The sequence below is a fragment of the Pseudorasbora parva genome, chromosome 5 (assembly GCF_024679245.1).
Source record: "Pseudorasbora parva isolate DD20220531a chromosome 5, ASM2467924v1, whole genome shotgun sequence".
Taxonomy (NCBI): domain Eukaryota; kingdom Metazoa; phylum Chordata; class Actinopteri; order Cypriniformes; family Gobionidae; genus Pseudorasbora; species Pseudorasbora parva.
In genome coordinates this window covers 15977102-16003481 of record NC_090176.1, presented here as the reverse complement: position 1 = coordinate 16003481, position 26380 = coordinate 15977102, and the positions used below count along the sequence as shown (strand labels likewise).

The 26380-nt window shown below is 36.9% G+C and overlaps 1 protein-coding gene across 1 annotated transcript in view; it reads left to right on the top strand.

Annotated features, from left to right (window-relative positions):
- Positions 1-26380, top strand: part of vwa8 (von Willebrand factor A domain containing 8) — a 159644-nt gene that overhangs the window by 107381 nt on the left and 25883 nt on the right. The window contains exons 38-39 of the mRNA XM_067443330.1: positions 14496-14604; positions 14948-15104. Of these exons, the coding sequence (XP_067299431.1) occupies positions 14496-14604; positions 14948-15104 (266 nt within the window). The remainder of the gene's footprint in view (positions 1-14495; positions 14605-14947; positions 15105-26380) is intronic.

Below are 26380 nucleotides of genomic sequence, written 5' to 3'. Positions count from 1 at the left end.
TTTGGTCCTTTATCTCTCCCTCCATCACAGTGCTCATATTTTCTACTCTCTCACACTGTTTCATGTGTTACAGCCTCAGTCGGAGGCCCATTGTGCAGCATTCCTGTTCCCAGAGGGGGTGAGCACTCAGTAGGTAGCTAGTGTTGTCTCTCCTCCCTCCCTCTGTGCATTAATCAGCTCATGCATCACCCGCAAACCCCCAATTCTCTTTACATGAGTTATGAGAAGCCCTTTGACAGTGATTCAGTTTCTCCTGCTGATGTGGCGGCCGTCACACGTCCAAACATAATCAAAGGGCTGATGTTGCCAACATCCTGGCGTTCAGTTACATTACATTACTACATCCTGCGAAACATCACATTCCTCTGAGCTTGTAAATTGAAAGCACATTGTAAACATCGGGCAGGATTCGCTCATTTCATGAATTTGACCTCATCAGTACGCATTGTCTAGAGCACAGCAGTGACCGCCCACTTTTTTGCAGCCTTGATTCTATTACAAAAGCGTTTTGCCCATCATTTTCTTTATATGCCTCTAAAAACGTCAGCCTTTGGGAAAGATTTTGAGTAGTAAGTATAAGTTACACATGCTAAATGGGTAGTTTTATATAATAAAATTCTGACATCATTTACTCACCCTCATGTTGTTCCAAACCTGTACGAGTTTCTTTCTTCTACTGAACACAAAAGATGATATTTTAAATAATGTTGGTAACCAGTTGACAGTAGCCATTGACTTCCATATTTTGTTAATCAATCAAATGAAAAAAATTGAGTCAACTGTTTGGTTACCATACTGGTTTGGAACAAAAGGTGAGTAAATGATGGATGAGCTATCCATTTAACATGCGCACTTTACACCTATTGCACAGAATCTCTTGCCAAGACCAAAGTTTTTAGAGGCATTTAAAGAAAATGATGGGGAAAAAACGCTTTTGTAATAGAATCAAACACTGCATGAAAAGTGGGATTTTCGTCCCCGTAAACGGCCGGAAATCTCCCTGATTTTCGACAATTAACGTCAGTTTACAGCCTGTGAACGTCGCGTTCGTCTGTGCCACATATTGACGGAAACGAACCATGACGTATGTGGAGCTTGCGGAGGCATGCTGGCGCCGGCGCTAATTGCTCTAATTAGCATATGAATAGCAGCTCTGGGCGGTGCCTTGCCGGAATGGCTTGAATTTCCTCACTCAGTATTGGTTGAAACTACTACATTGAAACAAGAAATATCACTCGTGATTGGTTGGCAGATCTGTTACTATTGGTCAACCTGGGTAATAAATTAATAAATTTAAACCCCCAAATTATAATAATTTTACACAAATATATATATATATAAAATTATGATTTGCATATTATTTTTTAATTGTATATATTCATATTCATGTGATATGCTATTATGTTTTATATTCATGTCAGTGTTATCCTATGGATTACGCTATTATAACCATCAAGGACATTCATTTATTGAGGAAAGGAAAATATGCCAGGGACGTGCAGTTTATTCAAAGAAAGAGCTTTATTAGAACAAACACACAACCAAATGCAAAACGTGTGAGATCTGCCCACACAACAATAGGAAGCTCAAGAGAAGCCCAAAATCCTACAGCACCATGAAGTCTCTGTTTTCCGCTTCAGAGCTGTAGGTAACTAGCGCCATTCTGTCTGTTTTAAGTCAATTTTTTAGACGTCTGTCCGTCGTGCGTTGCCCTGTTCTTTGGAATCGCCTCTAATCTCGATTGCAGCGTGGCACAGAGCTCGGCGAGCTCCTGGCTGGTCAAACAGTCCATCCAGACACCGCGCGAACGATGCCGTCTTCCTCATCAGGTCTATGGTAGCGCACTTCCAAAGGCCCATCTCATCCTCAGCTAACACACGCTTTCTTGCTTGTAGCAGCTGTAAAAACAAACAATAAAGACAATCAGTATTGCGCGATGTACTGCGTAAAATGCACCTGAAAAATAGTCACACTGACCAAAAACGGATCTAATCTAATAAATCTTACCCTCTTCTCAATCGACTCCGCGCTGAACTCTTCACAGCTTCTGCGTGCGATGCAAGAACTGGATGTTTGTGCGTCCTGCGTAATGTCTCTATGTCTTACATGCAGCTGGAAAACAATTAAATGAGTGTTATGACGAAGTTGTGAAGACGGCGTACTGCTTCCTGTAAAATGACCAGAAAAAGAAAACACTTTTATAAAGCAACTTACATTTGTTCTTTTACAAGGCTAATTTGAGCTTGTGCTACTTAAAAAGCTTTGCTTTAGGTTACTTTAGCTTAGATAACAGTCTTACCGCAATCTTAGGACTGGTCTTCTCTTAGGCACTCGTCTTCTCTTCTTAAAGTTAGTATCTTCCACACAGTTTTTCGACTCCAAAGCAAGCAACCTATCATCTATGGACAGCAACCTGGAGATTACTAAAGTGAACTGCTCGTTAAAATCGGCAGCAAACTGAGCAAGCTGACGAGATAGCCCAATGATTGCATTCAGCTGTGTCTTCCCGCCGGTGTTACGGATCAACTGGGGATCATGTTATCTGGGGACGGGCGCGTGCACGTAGCTAGTTTTACCTGGATTTACAGCAGATGTTAGACGAGGACAGATTCGTCACAGCGGATTTTCCACTGAACAGATTTAAAACGCTTTCCACATTATTGGTAAATGTTTGCATAATATCAGGCTCTGTGTTTTCCTCTGTCGCTACTTTGCTGTATGTTTCAAACGCAGTTTAAGGGAATTTTTAATGTGGTTTCATTTCACAACACAGACCACGCCCACATTTTGTTACATTCGTTTCAATGAAAGTCGTATCCAATGACAATTACATTCAATAAATTACATTGTGCCGTATTAGTATCGGAATTTTTATTTTATTTTTAATAACTATTGTTTTTGTAATTTGCTTAGGGTATTTTTTAAATTTTTTAAATATATATATATCCTAACTAAAATAACTCATAGCCTGTCATATTACCTTTCTCATATTAGCCTATTATATTGCCCACCCCTTGCCCACCTGCACATCCCAGCTGATATACAAGATTTGGGGGGACATTCTGCATTTGAAAGTTTGAAAGGGTTTTAAATCTTCTAAATAAAGTAAAATGGTTCAAAATCAAGTAATTTATATATGCCAAAGTCAACTTTAAACATATACAATGTAATTTCCAAACAGCAAAATTGTGGCCAGTGAAAATGCTGAGTGGCTAGTAACTTTGGAAAACCACTAGACACAGTGGCCGGTGAGCAAAAAAGTTAATGTCAACCCCTGTATATATATATATATATATATATATATATATATATATATATATATATATATATATATGTATATGTATATGTATATATATATATATATATATATATATATATATATATATATATATATATATATATATGTATATGTATATGTATATATATATATATATATATATATATATATATATATGTATATGTATATATGTATATGTATATGTATATATGTATATATGTATATATATATATATATATATATATATATATATATATATATATAGTGCCGTTAAAATTAATTTGCGTTAACACGTTAATTTTGACAGGCAATGATATATGATATATAAAGTTTGCTGATGTATGACGCCGCTTATTAGCAGGAGACCGCAATGATTGGTAAAAGTTGCGGTGATTGGTCAAAATTGCGAGTCGCACTGAATTCACGGGGACTGATTGCAAATGACACACAATAAATAATCTAGAATACTTTCATCAAATATATAAATTCAAGCTTAAGTTTAAGATTTTACAATTAGGCTATACTGAGCCTGATCTATCTAAGAGATTTTTTTTAGAAGGAAGTTAATACCTTTTAGAAAAATGTCACATGGGTTAAAACTCCTGCTACCCTGATTTGCATTTGTATAGCTCACAGCATGTTCATTTACATGTTAAAGCCTCCCCTGGAGTTAAGGGAAGGGGGGTCTTGGGGGGGACAACTGCCAAGCAAGGCCCACGTCAATTTCTGACAATTCACGGCAGTTTTCGGTGTCGCCTGCAAACTGCCGTGTACAGTCGTAAACCTGATCTTCCACGACAATCTACAGTGCCGCTTACTGACGAAAATCCCACTTTTCATGCAGTGAAAGCTGCTGAAAAAGTGGCCGGTCACTGCTGTGCTCTAGACAATGCGTACTGCATATTAGTATGAGTAAGTGTGCAATTCATATATTTGTAAACTGCAAATTTTTGTATAAAATACATATATTTAGCATGAAAGTGTAAAATTCTTATATTTGTAAAATGCATACATTTATGAAATTTTAAAATGTGTATGTATTGACTATTGAGTCAGATTTACTAACAGCTGGTGCCCGGGATAATCTACTGTCAGGATTTACTAATGATGCGCAGTGAAAAATTAAAGCTGAAAGAGGGAGAAGGTTATTTTTTGGCTGACCTTATTGCATATGCATTTCTAGGAGTTTCCCTTTCAGACACAAAATTCATGAAAGGAGAGTATTTAAATGAATCATGCGAGGGGATTTACTAAGGTTTGCATTTGTCAATTTACTGGTGTTTGCGGCATTATTTAGTGCCCAAAAAAGCATGTCTTAAACCAGATGATATTTTGCACTGCTGGTAGATTATGTTGGTCATTATGGAAATGATTCGGCTGCGTCTGGGTTCTTTAATGGGCACATTGTCAGCAGATCACAAGCAGAGCTTTGTTGTAATTATGTTCTCACACGTTTAGTTAATCTGGCCCTAAGTGTAAAATTCATATATTTATGAAAGTGTAAAAATAATTGTTTAGTGTCAAATTCATATATTTAGTGTGAAAGTGTAAAATTCTGATATTTTGTATAAAATGCATATATTTAGTGAAACCATAAAATTTATATTTTGTGCAATGCATATTTTTTTTAAACGTATAGTGCATACATTTAGTTAAAGATACATACCGGTATATTTAGTGTAAAAGTGTAAAATGCACATATTGTGTGTAAAATTAAAAATGTAGTGTATTGTAGACTATATATAGCCCGTTAAGCCAGGATTAGGCCTTAGTTAAATTAGACATTTAAGTAACGTGCCTTAAAAACATTACTTATGTGTATCTGGAGACAAATCAATGTCACTGACATACTTTCTAAGATACTTCAGTACAAGTTGCAAAAGCATACAACATAATTTTTTGCGATAATAGAAGAAAAAAAAGTCCCCCATTCATTTTCTCTCTCTCTCTCTCTCTCTCTCTCTCTCTCTCTCTCTCTCTCTCTCTCTCTCTCTCTCTCTCTCTCTCTCTCTCTCTCTCTCTCTCTCTCTCTCTCTCTCTCTCTCTCTCTCTCTCTCTCTCTGTATATATATATATATATATATATATATACACAATTTAATTAATTTGACATGTGACTTCTACAGAAACATGCTGCAGAACAATCTCTGGGCTCAGGTTAAAAACATTGGATGTATTATCGCTAAAAAAAAACTATTCCTCTATGGAGAAAATGAATGGGACTTTTTTTTCTTCTAGAAACCATGCTGTTGTACTTGGTTTTTAAGATATAAATATTATAAAACAAAAGTCCCCACCAGCAGGTCTTCTTGACGGATGTTATTTTGCTGTGGCTGTGAAGGTGATTCTGACCATCTTTTCACACCTGGTCTACAAAATCATGTTGCTACAGATAAACTAAACCTCAGATGCTCGCTGTAGACAGTAATAGGAAACAGCTCCTTAACCTTTCGAAAGAGTCTATTATGACTCCATTCCAAGCTGTCAATCATCTTGCCCCAATATCTGAGAGCAGAACATCACAACTTTCCATAATTAAATGTCCTGGATTAGAGTGAATGTCTGTTGTTTTCCACTCTTATGCCAGAGGTGTGGAATTTTGTTTTTGTACCTGTACAATGTGTATGTATATATCATATATATATATATATATATATATAGGCAATGAGGTCCTGTCCACTAAATTAGATGTTCATCATTCTGACCACACATGATGGCTGTGACATGATGTACAGCAGGGCAGAGTATACAGTCATTTGAGGAATGTCTGAGCCTGACGTCAACACTGCTCACTGATCCTGCTCCATACATGTCCGTCTGTCTGCATGTATGGATGTATTTATAAAGTGATCAGTGCAACAGATGTGTGCAGCATCATTGATGCAGAATATAGATATGATGTGTGTGTTAGACGGGAAATGAGTGGACGCTTTGACTCACCCCTTACACACACATTGCAAGCCATACACTCATGAAGAGAGAGACACTGCAGCTGCAAATATCCATCATCTAATACTGTCTTAAACCTGATATAGTGTTAGATAGATACTATTAATTACTAACCTAATAATTATTTGTGAAAATAACTTAAAAGGATAGTTAAACCAAAAATGAAAATGTGATGTTTATCTGCTTACCCCCAGGGCATCCAACACTGAAAAAAAAAAAAAAACTGGTTGCCTTAAAATGTTTAGTTCATTGAAATTTTAATTAGTTAATACAATTAACTTTTTTTGAGAATCAACAACCTTTATTCAAATATTATTAAAATATTTTGTAAGCATATTGGGTGATTGTGTGTTTAATTTGTGATGACAGTGAACGAATCCATATTAAACCCTGCGGCTCGTGGTGACACATTGATGTCTTAAGACACAAAATGAACGGTTTCTGCGAGAAATTGAACAGTATTTATGGGTTTATTTTTTTTACCTTATATCAGATGTATCTCATCCAGTATTCCCAATGCCATTACTTCCACCGGAGAAGGTTAAAACAACGGCACAAGGATATGTGTACATAGATGCCTCATTCGACCGTTTGAGGCACTATGGAGGAGGATTATATCTATGGTCGCCCCGGGTTTTGACCTTCTCTGTTGGAAGTAATGCCGTTGGGAATACTGGATGAGATTCGTCTGATATGAGGTAAAAAAAAAAAATAACATAAATTTTTAACTTTAAATTAATTTTTTTTTTTTTAAATTAACTGGGTTTTTCGCAGAAACTGATCGTTTTGTGTCTTAAAACATCAATGTGTCGTCGCTAGCTGCAGGGTTTAATATGGATTTGTTTGTCTATGTGTTTTTTACTCTTATAGTGACTCTCATAGAAACTATGTTTTATAGAATAGGGAAGTATTTGATTTTGGACGTAGCGAGTCCGTTGCTTCATCATGAATGAATCCGCTGTTTAAACAAATCATTTGAATGAACGATTGATTGACTCACTCATTCGCCGGCACCTACTTTTAGTTTCATGTAGACTTGGTGTCGTGTCATAGCTGGGGGCGTGGTGTGGGGCGGAGTGGGCATGGGGGAAAACAGTCCATTCCCCCACACTGGAAATGAATAGCGTTAACCCAGTAGAGCCTATTTAGAATCACTTCTGCCGCTTGACAAAGCAAGATACATAGAAAAACTGAGTTGTATTGGGTCCGATTGTCCATACAGTATCTTTTACTGGAAAAACAACCCAATGCAATGGACAAAGGTGTCATTTTCTCAAAAAAATGCATGCTGATCCCACAAATATTACTTGCCTACTTCATAAATCACCCAGTCTTTTGAAGGAGACGTTTATTCAGTGTTCCTGAATTGAATGGATTTAGAGCATGTATTACATACATTTAACATTTTAAAGTCCTCATGAAATCAAAATCAATCTTATTTACTTTGTTGGCACATATTACAAGTCTTAGAACCTACTTCCAGTTCACTGGGACTTTAAAGTGATCATAAAACGGGTCTTGTGAATGGTCTATGAAATGGTCTAGGAAATGCTTTCTTGAATATGCCATGTGCAATGCAAAGGATGTGTTTGTCTGTCATGTATTTATTTGGGCTAGAATAGAAAGATCAAATGCGCAGATTCTAATGTCAAACATTAATATACCGCAGTGCCACATTTAGCAAACATTTGTCAAAAGCCTAAAATCAATGACACAGGTTTAGATAAAGTTTAGACATTCATCAATTTTCTGTTGTCTTGCATGCATGCAGCTTTATCTATTTAAAAATAATAATAATTATAGCTACTGTCTTCATCTCAAGATTAGATGATTTATCATGTAGGCTATAATGATGTGTAATATTTGGGGGAGCAGCATGTATTCTGACAAGATAATGTTATTCAAGTGTCGTGTCGTACATCTTATGTGAATATATAAGCACATTATATTCTTATATATATATATATATAAATATATATATAATATAATATATATATATAATATATATATAAACTCACACACTATGTGATAGCTTGCGTGAAAAATGCTTTAATGATAAGTTGACTGCTTTTTGATTTCTAGTCCCGTGACAAACTTGTTACTTTATTGGTGTTTTGTTCAACATACTTTTGCCATTGCAGTAATGAAATCTCTTATTTTTTTCATCTTTACAATAATACCAGCATCCCGTAGTGCAATGTTTAATTGTAATAGATGTATTGCACAGGCTTTTGGAGTTGACGAATGGCTCCATCTGTTATTCGGCAGTATAAAACTTCAGTTTTTTTTACTTATTAGAGGTGCAGAACTCCACACAGCACCTTTTCGGCATTGCACCAAGCAAACATCCATCGTAATAATTACAAAACGTAAAGATTCATTCGTATGAAACGGCCATATTACTATATCATTTTTTATCAGACTGTTTTTTGACCATATTACAGATGTGTATTACTAGGCCAAAATCCTAGAAATACACATGCTATTAAGCAACTCGTTTCTAGGGAGAATTGGACCCTAAATTCTAAAGTGTTACCAATATTTTTAATTTTATTTATTTTTTTATTAACAGTGATGCATTATATTTAGGGTGAATAGAGTTCAAAAGAGCAGCATTTATTTGGATTTTAAATCTTATGTAACTATAAATGCCTTTACCCTTATTTACAGTATTATTATTTTTTTAATCAATTCAAAAATCTCTTTAATATATATGAAGTTTACAAAAAAAATGCTAAATATTTGCACACCTATGGCTGAAATGAAAAAGAATAGAAATAAAGTTTGAATGGAGTTTTTCAGGTTTAATTAACTTCAAACATAATACTCAGAGTTAACGGTGTATGCAGAGTGTAAAGTTTAGAAGTGTAGATAGTGCCATTGCGTGAGGTGTGAAATATAATGTAACTGGAGCTGGTCATGTGATCGAGGGTCACATCTTGGCGCTGGTGCCTCTGTGTCATCTATGTAACAGGACCGTGTTATTGCCTCGGTCTGACCAGGGCGAATTTAACCAGTGTTTTATGTAGTCTGAGGAATTAAAGAAGCTCGGTAAATGAAGGACAAAATGGCACCGCTTTCTTTACATGTACTGCTTGAATTCGGCGTGGGTGTTATATATTCTGTTCAACAATAGAAATGTGTCAGAGATTTTGCTATATCATGCACTGTGTGATGTGGTATACTTTTGTGTGGCCTGAATTGTTGCATTATTAACATGCGAGAATGTCAAAAGCATTAGGGAAATAATGGGAATACTTGGGACATGTCCTAAATACTTCAAAAACAAGAAAGATCAGTATGATTTTTTTTGTTTTGTTTTTTGTTTTAGATTTTTCAGCAAGGACCAGAAGTAACAGTAAATGTAAAATACAGCTATATAAAGCAGCACAACATTGATAATAATACAAATTCTTTATTGAGCAGCAAACCAGCATATTAGAGGATCATGTGACACTGAAGACTGGAGGAATGATGTTGAAAATACAGCTTTACTATCACAGGAATACATTACATTTCAAAATACTGCATATAAAACCGTTATTTTTAAATTGAAATTATGTTTCACATTGCTGTTTTTACTCTATTTTATTTCAAATAAATAAAAAATGATGAGCAAAAGAGACTTATTTCAAAAACATTATATAATCTTACAGATTATTTTTTTATTTTTTGCCCACACTGTAAAAAAAATCCCCACTATTATGGGGGAAAAAACAACAGCTGTGGTTGCCAGACTTTACCGTAACATTTTTGATTTTACAGATTACATTTAAATTTAAGTTAAATTTACAGTAAATATAAATATTTCATTAACTGAAACAATGGTAAATTACCACCCTTTTGAAATACTATCTGTTATGTACCTTGGGTATACTGACAACCACCAATCACAGTGGTGATGAGAGTCACATGATGAATCAAATCTCATCACAAGCAGCTTTAGGGGGACAATACTAATATACAGAAGGGTCATTCACACAAACACTAAACACCACGGTAACACACATGACATTTTAAAAATGCAATAAACATTCATTTATATAACTGATTAAAAAAACTAAGAAACATAGTTATTTCAACAAAAATACATCCAATGTGAAGTATCACGCAGGGAACTCTGGGAATTTCAATGTATGCTTTTTTTTCAAATGTAAATTACACTACTTGTAATTTTTTCACTTCCAAAAACTGTAAATTTAGTGGTACTGTAAAATTACATCAAATGTAAGGTTAGATCTATTACATGTATTCACTGTATAGAGTACAGAAACTTTATGTTAACCAGTTAACTGTTTTTAACCGTAGCATTTTTACAGTCTTTTACCTTTAAAATCACTGTAATCTCATGTCCAAGCTAAAAGTGTTGCTCTGTTCGTCCCTAAACAGTTATATCATAAACTTGATCTACTGTACAAAAGTTCTTCTCATATCTTCTTCTTACCGTATATGCAGGGTGTGTAAAGCAGAAAAGTAAAAACTCGGTGCTGATGTAATGAAAGGGTTTATGGGTTTGATGGGCCTCCTGTGGTCAGCAGCTAGGACAGCGTGTCTGACTGCATTGTCCTGCTCTCTGTGTGGGTCTGCGAGTGAACGCAGTGGCCTCTCAGCAACCAACCTGGGACATCTCATTTCAGAAACAACCCCAAAACACGGGCATTCCTCACATTCCAGCCCGGGCTCTTGCTCTACCCACTGGGCCACTAGAAAGGGCAGTTATAGGCACTCATCCAAGACATGGGCCAGTACTTCCGTCTGGAGATATTGACTTTCTGATCTCTCTGGAGGGCATTTTACAGATGACCGATTAAATGTTTACAATTTATATTTTTCGAGATTATGTGATGAGCCATATCTAACAACCTGGGATCTCATTCAATCCACTTCGGATCTTGAGACTTGACTCAGGATTTTTTGCAATCTATGAGGATATGAATGAACTATATAAGTACAGTTACCTAAACTTCATGGGAAAAGCATTATGTAGAGTTCTTTTTGCATGTGTGACTTGTGAGCTTTTGTTTTATATTCTCAGTGATGCTAGAAAAATGTGTCCTACATAAATACACGTGAAATTGGATAAAAGGCTTAATTTAGAGGCCTGCCCCACTTTTACATCTCCACTTAGCAATGATGACCCATTTACTTTAGGCTTGTTACGTGATGTACGTCAAGATTGTTCCATAATTTTGTACATACTGTGACCCCAAAAAGCATGCTGTCTGCAGCACACTTAAATCATATATGAATGTGTTTGCATTAAAAAATAGTGTTATTTAATCTGTCTATCTATTTATCTGTCGGTCTGTCTTCTGTCATCGTTTGTTTGTTTGTTTGTCTTTCTGTCTGTCTGTCTGTCTGTCTGTCTGTCTGTCTTTCTGTCTGACTGTCTGTCTGTCTTTCTGTCTGTCTGTCTGTCTGTCTGTTTATCTGTTTATTGTCTATTTATTGTTTGTCTGTCTATCTGCCTCTCAATATATTGTCTATATATTGTCTGTCTGTCTGTCTATCTATTTGTCTGTCTGTCTGTCTGTCTGTCTGTCTGTTTACTGTCTATTTATCGTTTGTCTGTCTGTCTGTCTACTGTCTAAATCGTCTGACTGTCTTACTATCTGTCTCTCAATATATTGTCTGTGTCTGTCTGTCTGTCTGTCTGTCTGTCTGTCTGTCTACTGTCTATATGTCTGTCTATCTATCTGTCCACTGTCTATCTATCTTTGTCTTTCTGTCTGTCTGTTTCATCTGTAATGTCAGTAGGGTGTTGGGATAGTGCTTGTGTGTCTCATCTTTGTGCTGTTAAATCCTGGCTAATCTGAAGCCACGTTGCACACACACACAAATCTCCTTATCATAAACAGGGCTGTCAGTGATCTTCCGTAGAGATGGGAAGAAACGTTTGTGCGCTACCCCTCCTCTAAACTAAACACAGGAACTATAAATCTCAGAATACCGCAGATTGACAGTGTTATACTGTAGGGCACTTTTCTTTTCTTTTTTTTACCGATATCTACAATGGCTTGTCATTTGTTAAAATGCATCTTGCTGGTGTGGCATTTCTGTACATGACATTGGCAAACGTTGTTAATCTCTGAGCCACGTTCACCATGAACATCTGTAAGCCATACCTCTCCCTAATACACACTCAGACAGACAGGCAGACAGACAGTCACACATACACACACACACTCTCTCTCTCTCTCTCTCTCTCTCTCTCTCTCTCTCTCTCTCTCTCTCTCTCTCTCTCTCTCTCTCTCTCTCTCTCTCTCTCTCTCTCTCTCTCTCTCTCTCTCCCTCCCTCTCCCTCTCTCTCTCCTTCCCGCACACATGCACAATGTAATTTCCTGTTTTATTTATCTTTTTCAGCAGTTTTTGATTAAGAAAAAAATATTGTGCCATTCAACTGTATGCTTAATTTTATTGAAAAGTGCAGGATGATCATTTTGCAAAACTTTTTTTGTGTTCCACCAGAGAAAATAAGGAAGTCATACACATTTGAAAGGGCATGAGGGTGACTAATACATTTTTGGATGGAATATTTTTTAAGTATTTAAAGGTTAAGTCATGCATGCAGCATTAAACTTTCACCCTGCATGTTTTCACCCACTGGAACACAAAGGGCAGATCTTTCCTCTAGCTTCCAAATTGTCTGTTTATTTCAACTCTTCCTTTCAGTATGACTTGGCAAAAACATTTCTGCTCATTCCCTACGCGAAACGGGAAGTGTCTTAATAAGCTCAGTGACTTCAAGTTCAGTGACCTAACGTGACCTTGCCTAGTCAAAGCATGCAGGATCATTACATAATGAGAATTGCCTTTTATATTAATAGGAGGGACAGGGATATGTTGAAACACTACGTGTTTGTTCTCTCACAGTCCAACATTAAAAGAGTCCAACTGTGCCGCTGTCTCCCTCCAAGACACAATCACACTTCAAAGTGCTACGCTCCCAACAAGTATTGAAGCGTTCATAGGAAGTTCTTGCCGTTATGTTCAAACTGTATTTGCACACAGCAGGGGGCTATAAAGGAGTGTGTGGGGGTCATGAGAAAGCCACAACCCTCCAGATGGGTGCGTGGGTATTAAAGAGAGGCCCAGTGCTTTATGATATTAATGGACTGTGTTAAGAAAGATGAGAGGAGGGAGAGAATACCACTAAACGGATGTAGAAAGCTGCTTCAGAGCTTCAAGTCCACATCAGGAGACGAATACGTCCACACACACATTATAACACTTCAAAATCTGTTGAGATATCCATTGGCATACCACAAATCTGTGGGGTTCCCCATATGAACCACCAAGTGAGGCTTTGCTTAAAAGCACTGATGTCCCACGTGACAGCTATCCATTTATTTTGCATCTTTGTGCTTTGCTGAGATATTTTTCTTTCCATCTTTCTGGATTTGTGTTATCAGATTTGTACTAATAGCAGTCTTCAAAGTTTTTTTTAGGGCAAGAACCCTTTAGGCAATAAAGACTTAGCCTAAAGCATAAAGTGTCAAACAGAACTACATATTAAGCATAAAGCCTTCAATATTTATAGAGACCCATTATATTATAATAGTTATATTATGTGAAGACAGTATATTAGGACTATGCATGTTTTTGTTGTTGCACATGCAATCATTGTTAAAATTAAGATTTAAACATGTATTTATCAGAAGTATTTTAATGGATTTGCAGAGTTGCATTTTATTTCAAATGGATAATTAAATACTTAGCTATAAGTTTACTAAAACACCACATTTTATTTTTTAAGGTGAGGTTGCTTAGACTTTGTAATTTGTTTACCCATGTTTTAACAAAAAAATTATTTGTGTTCAAAAATTATTTGGTGGGCCTCCTAGGAGTCGCAGACCCCCGGTTGAAGACTCTTGATTTAAGATGTTTACATGTAGCAGTCAGCAAACGTTGTCAGTCCATTTGTGACTTGTTTCCTGCCAGCTCGGCATGTGAATCAACATTCATTTTTCAAGCATGATGTATTGTTTCCTGCAATTGTGATTCTGGAGTAAATATGTTTATGGCACATTAAAAAGTCAGCACAAGCAAACATTTTTCTTGTATATACCTCACTTGCTTTGCAGTGTAAAGATGACTCTAGATAGGTAAATCTGTCTTAAATTTCATTTGGTTCATAACCCTTTGACTGACTGTGTCCCAAATGGCAGTTTTTTCCACTTAGTAACCAGATGAAGATCAAATGAGTGAATGTTCAGATACTATTTCAACAAACATCTGGTTTTGAAAGTGCCTTTTTTTCTTCTTCCAGATCACCATTCAGAGAGACAGTGGCCTAGATGTCAGCTCCCCAAAACATGGCAAGATTGACCCCAAAAATGCCCCTCATGTAGGAGGGAACCAGTGGGCTGGAGGCACAGGTACAGTAAGGGTGCTTTCACACTTGGTTCAATTGGTTCAAACCCGAGTTCGATTGATTATACATACGAACCCACCACCCCCCTAAACCTAGCTTATAAAGTGCGTATCATATGCACGCAAAAAACAGCGTATCATATGCACGCCACGACATTGCACACTCATACTATTTATACGCATTTATGTGTGATCGGGTTGAAATAAAAGTTTGAAGGGAGATGGTCTCCACAAAAAAAAAAAACTTTATTTACAGTATTATGCAAATGTGCAGTGTTTAACTATCACACAAAAGAAACAATCACCTACAACGTGGTAACTCAACAAATTACCTATACGTTCGTGTAGGTGGCAGAGATACAGCAGGTCTTGGAGGGAAGGGAGGCCCCTACCGCTTGGATGCCGGGCACAAAGTTCACCAGATCTCTCAGGCAGAGAAAGACGCTGTGCCCGATGAGGTGAAGAGAGCTGCACGGGAGATGGCGGAGAAGGCTTTTAAGCAGAGGTACATCACTCACTCAGAGATTCATCACTCACTCAGTTCAAACACTCACAGATTTCTCCAAAAAAGCCTACACTTGACCCTGTGTGATCTCTACCCTCTGGCCTGAGTGTCTGTTAATCTCTCCAAAAATGTTCCAGTGCTGTCTCAATGAAAGCGAGTATCTTCAGGGCTCAGTTCAGTAGTTCAGCTACTGAGCTGCCTGTGTGTGCATTGTATATGTCCTTTGACAAAATGGCTATCGCATAATGCACTGCATTGAACTCAAGACAGGGTTATTATACTAAACCATACAATTTTTTACTTTACATTAAACATCATCTTAAATGAAATAAACTTGAAGTAACATTTTTGTGTAGTTTAACTTGATATATTAAAATAGCTACAACTTAAATGACTAAACCTAAAATAAATTAAAGATAAATATAATAAATAAATATAAGCTAAAGCAAAAATATTCATAAAACTACAAAAGTATAGTTAATTAAATCTCAATTATTCTAAAATAACACTGATCTAAAATGGCAAACAACGCAAGATGACAATTATAAATATCCTTGATGTATTTCTGAAAACATTCAGTGTAACCAAAAACAGTTGGTCGACTTTATGCATCAGGAACCTATTAGCTCATGATAAGTGGCGTTAAATGCCAGAATAAATGTGTGCTTACTAAAACAGTAGTTTTGGCTATACAGTAGGTTAACATGATACAATAAACACATGGCCTAAGTGACGAGTCTTCAAGTCTTTTTAAAGGAAGAGCATGTTATTAGGACTGAAGAAAACAAAAACAAACATTTTTGTAATTGCATAAAAACATAAATCACTCGCAATAAGACAGTCAACCTGGTAATCAAGTAGGTAAGTGGGTTGATTTTGTCACAAAGAGTGCTTTTTTTTTGTCTGCCTACAGGGAGTGCAGAATTATTAGGCAAATGAGTATTTTAACCACATCATCCTCGTTATGCATGTTGTCTTACTCCAAGCTATATAGGCTGGAAAGCCTACTACCAATTAAGCATATTAGGTGATGTGCATCTCTGTAATGAGAAGGGGTGTGGTCTAATGACATCAACACCCTATATCAGGTGTGCGTAATTATTAGGCAACTTCCTTTCCTTTGGCAAAATGGGTCAAAAGAAGGACTTGACAGGCTCAGAAAAGTCAAAAATAGTGAGATATATTGCAGAGGGATGCAGCAGTTTTAAAATAGCCAAGCTTCTGAAGCGTGATCATCGAACAATCAAGCGTTTCATTCAAAATAGTCAACAGGGTCGCAAGAAGCGTGTGGAAAAACCAAGGCGCAAAATAACTGCCCGTGAACTGAGAAAAGTCAAGCGTGCAGCTGCCAAGATGCCACTTGCCACCAGTTTGGCCATATTTCAGAGCTGCAACATCACTGGAGTGCCCAAAAGCACAAGGTGTGCAATACTCAGAGACATAGCCAAGGTAAGAAGGGCAGAAAGTCGACCACCACTGAACAAGACACACAAGCTGAAACGTCAAGACTGGGCCAAGAAATATCTCAAGACTAAACCCTATTGAGAACCTGTGGTCCATCATCAAATGTGCGATTTACAAGGAGGGAAAACAGTGCACCTCTCTGAACAGTGTCTGGGAGGCTGTGGTTGCTGCTGCACGCAATGTTGATGGTGAACAGATCAAAACACTGACAGAATCCATGGATGGCAGGCTTTTGAGTGTCTTTGCAAAGAAAGGTGGCTATATTGGTCACTGATTTGTTTTTGTTTGGTTTTTGAATGTCAGAAATGTATATTTGTGAATGTTGAGATGTTATATTGGTTTCACTGGTAAAAATAAATAATTGAAATGGGTATAAATTTGTTTTTTGTTAAGTTGCCTAATAATTATGCACAGTAATAGTCACCTGCACACACAGATATTCCCCTAAAATAGCTAAAACTAAAAACTAAAACTTCCAAAAATATTCAGCTTTGATAGTAATGAGTTTTTTGTGTTCATTGAGAACATGCTTGTTGTTCAATAATAAAATTAATCCTCAAAAATACAACTTGCCTAATAATTCTGCATTCCCTGCAGTATGCAGATTGATCCAAATCAGTCCGTTATGCTATTCAGGGCGTAGAGAGTACTACGCTTTGAAACTGACAAGAAAAAAATGAGTGGCTCATAAAAAAACAGCACGATCTAGATGACTGAACGGACACTACAGAGGGCCCAGTTATCTCAAAAATGCACTCCTTGAATGCTGTGATTCATTAAGCTGTGTGCATGCACGGACCCACATGAAGCAAGTACAAGTGTTTCGTCATGAAGGAAGCCTCTGTTTGGGTCAATGGACTGCACAAAGCTCTTAATGGGCAATGGGCATTTCATGATTTTTCTTGTTCTGTTGAAATGAAATGGCTTTTATAGAGTTACTCTGGTGCAGTGCCTTTCAACTGTTTTGTTTTTCCCATGCTCAATGAGCTACGGCCTAATTTTGAGGAACCAAATGTTTGTTTGTTTTTTGTGTTTTTTATTGACACACACAAGTACTGTAGGTTTACTCTCCCATGTTACTCATCTATGTCTAGGTTACTTAACATAAATTATAAGAATATCACTAACACTGATGAATAAACAGTATACGGTAAGGCCGTCTCAAACTAGTTTTTGTGTTTATACAATAAATTAGTATGTTGGTATAAGTCATTAAATATTTAGAAAGTAAGTGAAAATAAAGGGGTATTGACGCTAATTACACTGGTAAATACACAATAGATACATGAACTGACAATAAACAAATTGATAATCCTGATATATATTGAACATCATACTCAAATCCTTCCCAGCTAACACACGACATACAAGTTACATTTATAGGTATTTTTTGGTAATTTTTTGACAGACTAATTGACAACGTCATTTTCATTTGCTCGTATATAGTGAAGTGATATACTGCGTGGCCCTCTGCCTTTGCAGACGAGAACGGTATAATAACTGACAGGACAGGAAAGTTGGTTTTTCAGAGGTGTAAGACTTTTTATTTTATAACAAAAAATAACAACATTTGCTTGATCTCAACTGACAGCAGATACAGGATAATGTTTTTTTCGTGTCTGACAAAAGAGTCTTTCTTGCATGCTCATCATTTCGATTTTGTTTTTTTGTTGTTACTGTTGTTTCTTTGGCTACTACATGTACTCCGCGACCCACTCAACGCTCTTACGACCTACTTTTGGATAGAAACACTGCTCTGATGTTCACAATGTCAACACTGATCATTTAAGGCAACTAAGCTGCAACAATGATTCATTCAGTGCTTGTGACATCACAGCCATGAGCTCATTAACATAACCCTGGTTTTGCGAATGCAAATTATACAATGTTCATTATTCTGCACTGTGTACACAGATAAACAGCAGTGTGAACTATGCCAGTATGTGGACATTAATTAGTTATAATATAGATTGTTTACCTATATACAGTACAGGCCAAAAGTTTGGACACATTACTATTTGTAATGTTTTTGAAAGAAGTTTCTTCTGCTCATCAAGCCTGCATTTATTTGATCAAAAATACAGAAAAAAATGTAATATTGTGATATATTTTTACAATTTAAAATAATTGGTTTTCAATTTATTATACTTTAAATGATCATTTATTTCTGTGATGCAAAGCTGGATTTTCCGGATCATTCCTCCAGTCTTCAGTGTCACATGATCCTTCAGAAATCATTCTGATATGATGATTCATTTTCAAAGATGGAAACAGATCTGCTTCTTAATATTTTTTCATAATCTGTGATACTTTTTACTATATACAAAATACTTTGATGAATAAAAAAAAAGAAGCAAATTTTTTAAAAATAGAAATATTTTGTAACAACAATACACACTACTCATTTGGGATCAGTCAGTCTTTTTTTTCTATATATAAATAAATAATTTTATTCAGCAAGGATGTGTTAAATTGATAAAAAAAAAAATTATAGTAAAGAAGATTTATATTATTTGAAAATGTTTTTATTTTGAATAAATGCAATTCTATTTCTGTTCAGTTTTCTGTGTTGGTTGATTGTTTGTATTATTCTATATTTTTATTTGTTATTCATTTTTTTTTGTTATTTGCTCCCTTTGTTGCACTTTGAGATTCTTCGGAATGAAAAGTGCATTATAAATAAAATCTATTATTATTATTATTATTATTATTATTATTATTATTATTATTATTATTATTCTTTTGAACCTTTTATTCATCAAATATATTAGGCAGCAGAACTTTTTCCAACGTTCATAATAATTCAGAATATCAGAATGATTTCTGAAGGATCACGTCACGTGACACGCTGAAGACTGAAGCAACAATCCTGAAAATTCAGCTTTGCATCACAAAAATAAATAATAATTTAAAGTATAATAAATTGAAAACCAAATATTTTAAATTGTAATAATACATCACAATATTAAAATCTGTATTTTTGATCAAATAAATGCAGGCATGATGAGCAGAAGAAACTTCTTTCAAAAACATTACAAATAGTAATGTCCAATATTTTGGCCTGTACTGTAAGTCTTAAAGGTACAGTATCAAATCAACATGTTTAATTCTGAGAGTTAGAGAGAAGATGGAAAATGCTCATGTAAAACTAAATTAAGCTGACTCAACAAACCTAAGTGAACTTTAGAAGCAAAAAAGCACTACATATTTGTAGTATTTGGCTGCTTTAAGGTCGCTGTGTTGCCATTTAAATTTTATTTAGTGAGAAAATTAAAGCTTGGCTTTATCTTGAACATCACAGACTGATGCAGAGGAAAGCTAGCCTAGAAATCTAGACGCACCCTAGGGGCAGCAAATCTAATCTGCCGCGAGTGTTGTCTAGCAAATCTCAATACCCTTCTGAGCTGTAAACGGCAAGCTCTGGTTGGGCCAATCACATCGTGTATAGAATCGGTGGGCGGGGCATAAACATAATGACGGCCAAGTTGCGCTTGCGTGCTTCTTGTAAACACAGAAACTGGCGAACGGCGGTCTTTCGAATCAGCTTTGACCGCGACTCTGGAAGACTTGGAGTTAAGCTTTTCTCTGAGAAAAGAACAAAGAATGGCACTGAAGTCATTCTTAAGAAGGGAAGATGTGTTCGGAGTTTTGCCGACCAGATACCGCTAAAGTTTAATCTTTCAACTAGCTCTGCTTCACCTTCGTTGCTCTGGTTGGTTGTAACGCTATCCAGTTGCGTGTAGTTTGAAGGGAGTTTGAAAGACAACCGTTTATTCCGCCCCTCAGATTGAGCCCTGTCAATGGTGAGTTTCCAGACCAAACATCTTAATGTGGGTCTGGCTTATCAGGCTAGAGGAATGCAGCTTTGTGTTCTGCTAGTGAAGAGTATTTGACCAGCACCCAAAAATTGATACTCTTGGAGCTTTTGATATAGCCACTGAAGACCAAACCCAGGTCATTCCTGTTATGCAGGACTTTTTAAACTCTGTTACTTTCTGTTAGTGAATATGCTTGTGTTGTATATTTGCCAGACTTTCAGAAATATGCTCTGACCAAGTAGGCACTTAGGTCCGAATTTGCTAACAACTTGTGCCAGCGAAAAATTAGCGCCTGACTTAATTGCATATGCATTTTCTAGGAGTTTTCCTGTCAGATGCAAAATTTATGGCAGGAGAGTATTTGAATGAAACATGCAAGGTGGTTTACTAAGGTTTGTGCACGTAAATTTACTGGTGTTTGCGCCATTATTTACCGCCTAAAAAACTTGATGATAAAACCAGAGGCTAACTTGCGCTGTTCTTGGTAGATTGTGTTGGTCATTATGGAAATGATCCGGCTGCGTCCGTGTTCTTTAATTTGCGCGTCGTCAGTAGATCATGCGCAGAACTTTCAATTCCCCCACTCCTACAGCACTTTTAAGGGATTATCCAGCTTTAGTTCCGGCTCTAGCTGCATTAAAACATTTGTTTAGTGTTTGTGTGTGTCTTGACACAGTTAACCTCTAGACAGCCCTGGAGATCCAGAGAGAACACTTTTGAATTTACTGCAGTATTAAAGGGATAGTTTACCCAAAAATGAAAATTCGATGTTTATCTGCTTACCCTCAGAGGATGCAGATAAACAAGATATAGGTGCGTTTGTTTCTTCAGTAGAACACAAATTAAGATTTTTGACAACAATTTCTCGTATAATGCACGTCAATGGAGTGTTTTTTATGAGAGCCACTATGAGAGTAAAAAACACAGACATGCGAATCCATATTAAACCCTGCAGCTCGTGGTGACACATTGATGTCTTAAGACACAAAATGATCGGTTTCTGCGAGAAACCCAACAGTATTCATATAATTTACCTTAAGTACAACCCTATGTACAAATGCTGCGGCTGCGCCATCAATTCCTGCAAGTGAGGTCAAATGTACAAGATACGGCGTATCTCAATGGAATACAAGTGGCGGAAGTGATCTCTTGTGCGTATCTGTATAGTGCGTATTGTGTAATTTGGCCTCACATGCAGGCAGCGATGGCGTGTGGACAGTGTATGTTCATAGTGTTGTATTTGAGGTAAACAATTATATGAATACTTTTCGGTTTCTCACACAAATCAAACGTTTCGTGTCGTAAGTCACGAGTGTCATCACAAGCCGCTGTGTTTAATATGGATTCGTATGTCTATGTGTTTTTTACATTCGTATGTCTATGTGTGACGGCTACATTTACATATGAATGTTTTTGTACAGCGGCTAAAAAACATACCCATTTTTTTGTTGTTGTTGTTGTTGTATAATGTGGGATGTATTATGATGTTGTACAGCTATCTTTGTGCCTTTGGACCCCTTCGAAAAAGAGATGGATCATCTCAAGGGGCTATCCTTAAATAAATAAATATAGCGTGTGCGTATGTCTTGACCGTTACAAACAAAGCCACAATAAGCTCATGAATCGATCTTGATGGATGACGGAGAAAAAAAAACTACCAATAAGAGGACATTTGGATTTGCATGTGACTTGCATGAACACGCTTTGCTATGCTTTCAACGGTTGGCTTGTGAAAGCGAACCGAACCAAGAAGAAATTGCAACATGAGTATGTTTCTCTTGATGTTGCCGTCATAGTTTGGTACAGGCATCAGAGGTTCCTGATGCTGTTTTGACTCCTTTACACATTTTATAAGCCCTTCACGTGTTCTCAATTGGTCAAAATACCATCATATGTTGCTACGCACATACAACAAGTGCATTTAGCCCAGTTCAGCATTGTTTTTGTAAGTTAAGTTTGTCTCAAAATAGGTAATATGTCATAAAAGTATCACTATGCCTTTAGGTTCGGTATCTTTAGGTTCGGTGATAAAAGTGCCAGTCTGAACGCTAAGTGGACCAGGACGTAATGTTTTTTTTGTGTGTGTGTTTTTTTTGTGTGTGTTTGGACCAAACCAAATAAACAAACTGAACTACAAGTGTGAATACACTCTATCAACTAGTTTTGGAGTTCAGTTTCGCACAGATTATGCAGAATTTTTGTAAAAGCTGTTGTTATTTTTGGGAGTTACTTTGGTTGTAGAACGTGATTATAAATTACCAAACATTGTGTGTACAGAACAGGATTAAGCACTAAAAGGTGAATTGACAACCGAATTTATCTGCAGTGTCTTCGTGGCTACAGTAGCTGTTGCTGTCTCAAATTCTTGCACTCTCAGATGGGATTTTTCGCTTTTGTGTTTCACATGTTGTAATCTGCATGCTGTCTGTCACGTTCACAATGTTTTTAATTGTTGACATGACTTTTGTCAGGGGTTTCCACAGGAAGTGGGACTTTATCTACCTTTTTAGCAAAGGTACGTTACACTCCGATAACAACCATAGTATCTTTCGATTTTGATGTAGGCCTACTATGATTCAGAAAAAGCTGAATTTGTTAATAATACTTGATACCTGAGCAGTACAGCTGTAACCCTTCATACAGTTGCTTCAGCATCTATTAAAAATCCCTCCTATTGAAACACAGGAATCTCTAAATAGTTAAGATTTGGTCAGTTATTGATTTAAAACGTTTTCATTCAAGCTGTACCGTAGCTTTGAATATTTAAAAATCAACGCATGCACTACCTTTTAAAGGTTTGGGGTTGTTAAGAGTTTTGAAATGTTTTTAAATGGGGTCTCTAATGCTCACCAACACTACAACTATTTGACTTTCTGTACTTGCTTCTATATATTTGCTGTACTTTTTCACTCTCATTTGCTCCTTCCCACTGCTATTGCATGGCCACGCTGGCCACCTCTCTCTCCGGTCTGTGGACAGGTTTGGAATTCAGGAGAAAATAGCAGCAGTCTGTCCTCCCTCCAATAACACTGCGCAAAGAATGTGAGCTTCAGAGACCAGACAGGAAACCCACAGCGTGTGTGTGTGAGAGAGAGAAGCAAAGCAGGAAGAAGGAGAACGATAATACCATGAGCAAGAAGAGAGCACACACTTACATGTTACATTTATCTTTTGTAGCACAGGAACAATTTAGCAGCACTTGTGTGGCTTTTCCAGATATGTTTGGTCCAGGTGGTGATGGAGAGATGAAGGATCATTTATTTTGAAAAGAATGACTTTGTCACAGTATCTTGAGAGCGCACTGTCTGGTTTGATCTCACTTCTGATAGTGTTGGTGTGTGAGCACACCTGAGGTCTGTGGGCTGCTACGGTCTAGACACACTTCACACTCTGTTTCCCCCTCATGACATCAAACACCTTTTACACGCACATGCACACACATTCATGCAGGCCCGTCCTGAACCTGAGCAGAAGAGTAGGATTAACTCTACAATCTGTTTAGGGATTATTGTCTTCACCCCACCTGTGCAGCAGAACACACTCCTGCAGAGGCCTGTCCATCAAGTCACTGGGGTAATCTCACAAATCCTGTCAAGAACATGTTCCAGGTCGTATTTCACCCAAAAAATAGAGAGAAAACTAAGAAAGAAGAAAAGAAAGAAAAAATATATTATATATAAGATATATATCTTGTATAATATGTTATATTGCTGTTTATACGACACCGCAACACTGGCGTAACCAATGGCATCCGTTTTGCTAATCAATATCTAACAGGTGGATTGTTCAAGAAACATATTAAACATATAAAATTTGCAGTTCTGTTTAGTCACTCTAGTGGCACAGATATCACATTTTAGTAAAAAAGAAAAAAAGCGTGTACTTATTGCTAACAAGTGGTTTAATGGGACTACAGAAGTTGTCGAGGAAATTAAACGCCATCCGAACAGGTAAACTCATCAGTGCTTTTACAGCATTGTTGTGTTTATAATCATGCTCTTGCAAACTAAAACTAAAACTTACAGGGAAGATGGGCTTTGTGATGGTGACGTTGAAGTCATGCAACCGCGTTGCAGTTCGTTTATAGCCTACGTTTAGCTTTTGATTCTGCCCATTGTATTTACGCTTCAAAATTCATGAAGTTGTGTTAATTTGTAAAGATTATCACTATGACCAAAAAGTTACGCCTGTAACTGTAACGCCCGTTTCACACATACTCCGTGTGCAGTGCGTGTGCGGTGCGTGTTGCCTTGCGTATGCGGTGCAGGATCCGCACACCCTGTAGTGCTTTCACATATGCTGCGTTTGCAGTCCGCAACTGAGCCGCTGTTACATACAACAAACACAGTTATTCATTAATTTTTATTTAAAATCCAAAGGTTGTTACTGAACATGGCTCATCAGAATTGCAATTCTCTTTGTTTACTCTTTCATAGAAGTCAGGTTAACGTAGCTACTACATTTAAACATCATTGTAATTCATTAATTCATATTTATATAGCCTAGTACTTTAGATTTAGCTCACAAGTGGCAAACATTTAAACATAGGTCATAGCCTAAAATCACAAACATTTTAAATTAGAAACTTACAAAAGGCTATTCAAAAACTGACAATCATGAACACAACAACCACGTACACAGGGATGTAAAACAATGCAAGACAAGGAACAGACATAAACTGAGCACTTGCAAAGGAGCTCGATGACGAGACAGAATACTCAAATCATTCAGAAACAAACAGAAAGCGAATGGAGGAGAACTGAACCACTACAGCAAACACTAGAACAGAACAGGAAAGTTGAAGCGATACAAAATGTGAAAAACAGACTCAGACCCTGACAGTCACAGACTTTGGAATAATCCAAAACGAAATGGAAAAATCCTACTGAATATTTGTCAAGAGAACCAGGGTGATGCTAACTTCTGGGTTGTTCTACAAATATGTCACTACTGCAGCTCTCTTTGTCTATTCTGCAGTATTTTCCCAGTATTTTTCTGCCCAGGCACATTATTGCATTGAGAATACAGGAAGGAAACATGCGTTATTATCCTAAAAATGTCAGAATGACAAAAATTGTAATGTACCTTATTATACAAGCCAGTGGTTTTCAACCAGAGGGACAGGGCCAACTGAGGGGACTCTTCCAACGGCGTCCACAGGATGACTTAAAATAAAATGCAAAAAACACATCATTTATTTATATTTACTTTTATTTTTCCTCAGTAACAAGCAGTTTTATCATTACTATTGGTATAATCTTAGCCTAAATGGTATCTTAGAAATCTAGACGCACCCTTGGTGCAGCAAATCTAATCGGACGCGAGTGTAGTCTAGTAACTCTCAATACACTTCTGAGCTGTAAAAACCAAACTGGTCAGGGCAATCACATCGTGTATATAGCCAGTGGGCAGGGCTTAACATAATGACGGCAGAGTTGCGTGCTACTTGAAAATAAAGACGCTGGCAAATGGCGGTCTTTCGAATCAGCTTTGACCGTGACTCTGAAGACTTGGAGTTAAGCTTTTCTCTGAGAAAAGAACAAAGAACGGCACTGATGTCATTCTTAAAAAGGGTAGATGTGTTCGGGGTTTTGCCGACCGGTTACGGTAAAAGTTTAATCTGTCAACTAGCTCTGCTTTACCTTCGTTGCTCTGGTTGGTTGTAGTGCTGTCCTATCGTGTGCAGAGGGAGTTTAAAAGATACGCCTCGGATTGAGCCCTGTCAATAGTGAGTTTCCAGACCAAACATCTTGATGTGGGTCTGGCTTGTCAGGCTACTTAAAGGCTAATCCTTCAAATATGGTGATGGATATTTGGAAGCTTTCAGGTCGAAACAGTTTGACCACTGATGCAATCTTCGGTTTCTTTATTCAAAATATATATATTTTCTGTGTGTGTGTGAAATGTGAGCTGGACATGTTTTCGTGACATTCACGGACATTTCCGTGGGTGACTAGTGACCTGGCAGTGCTCCAGCCTCCATCCCTCTTACGC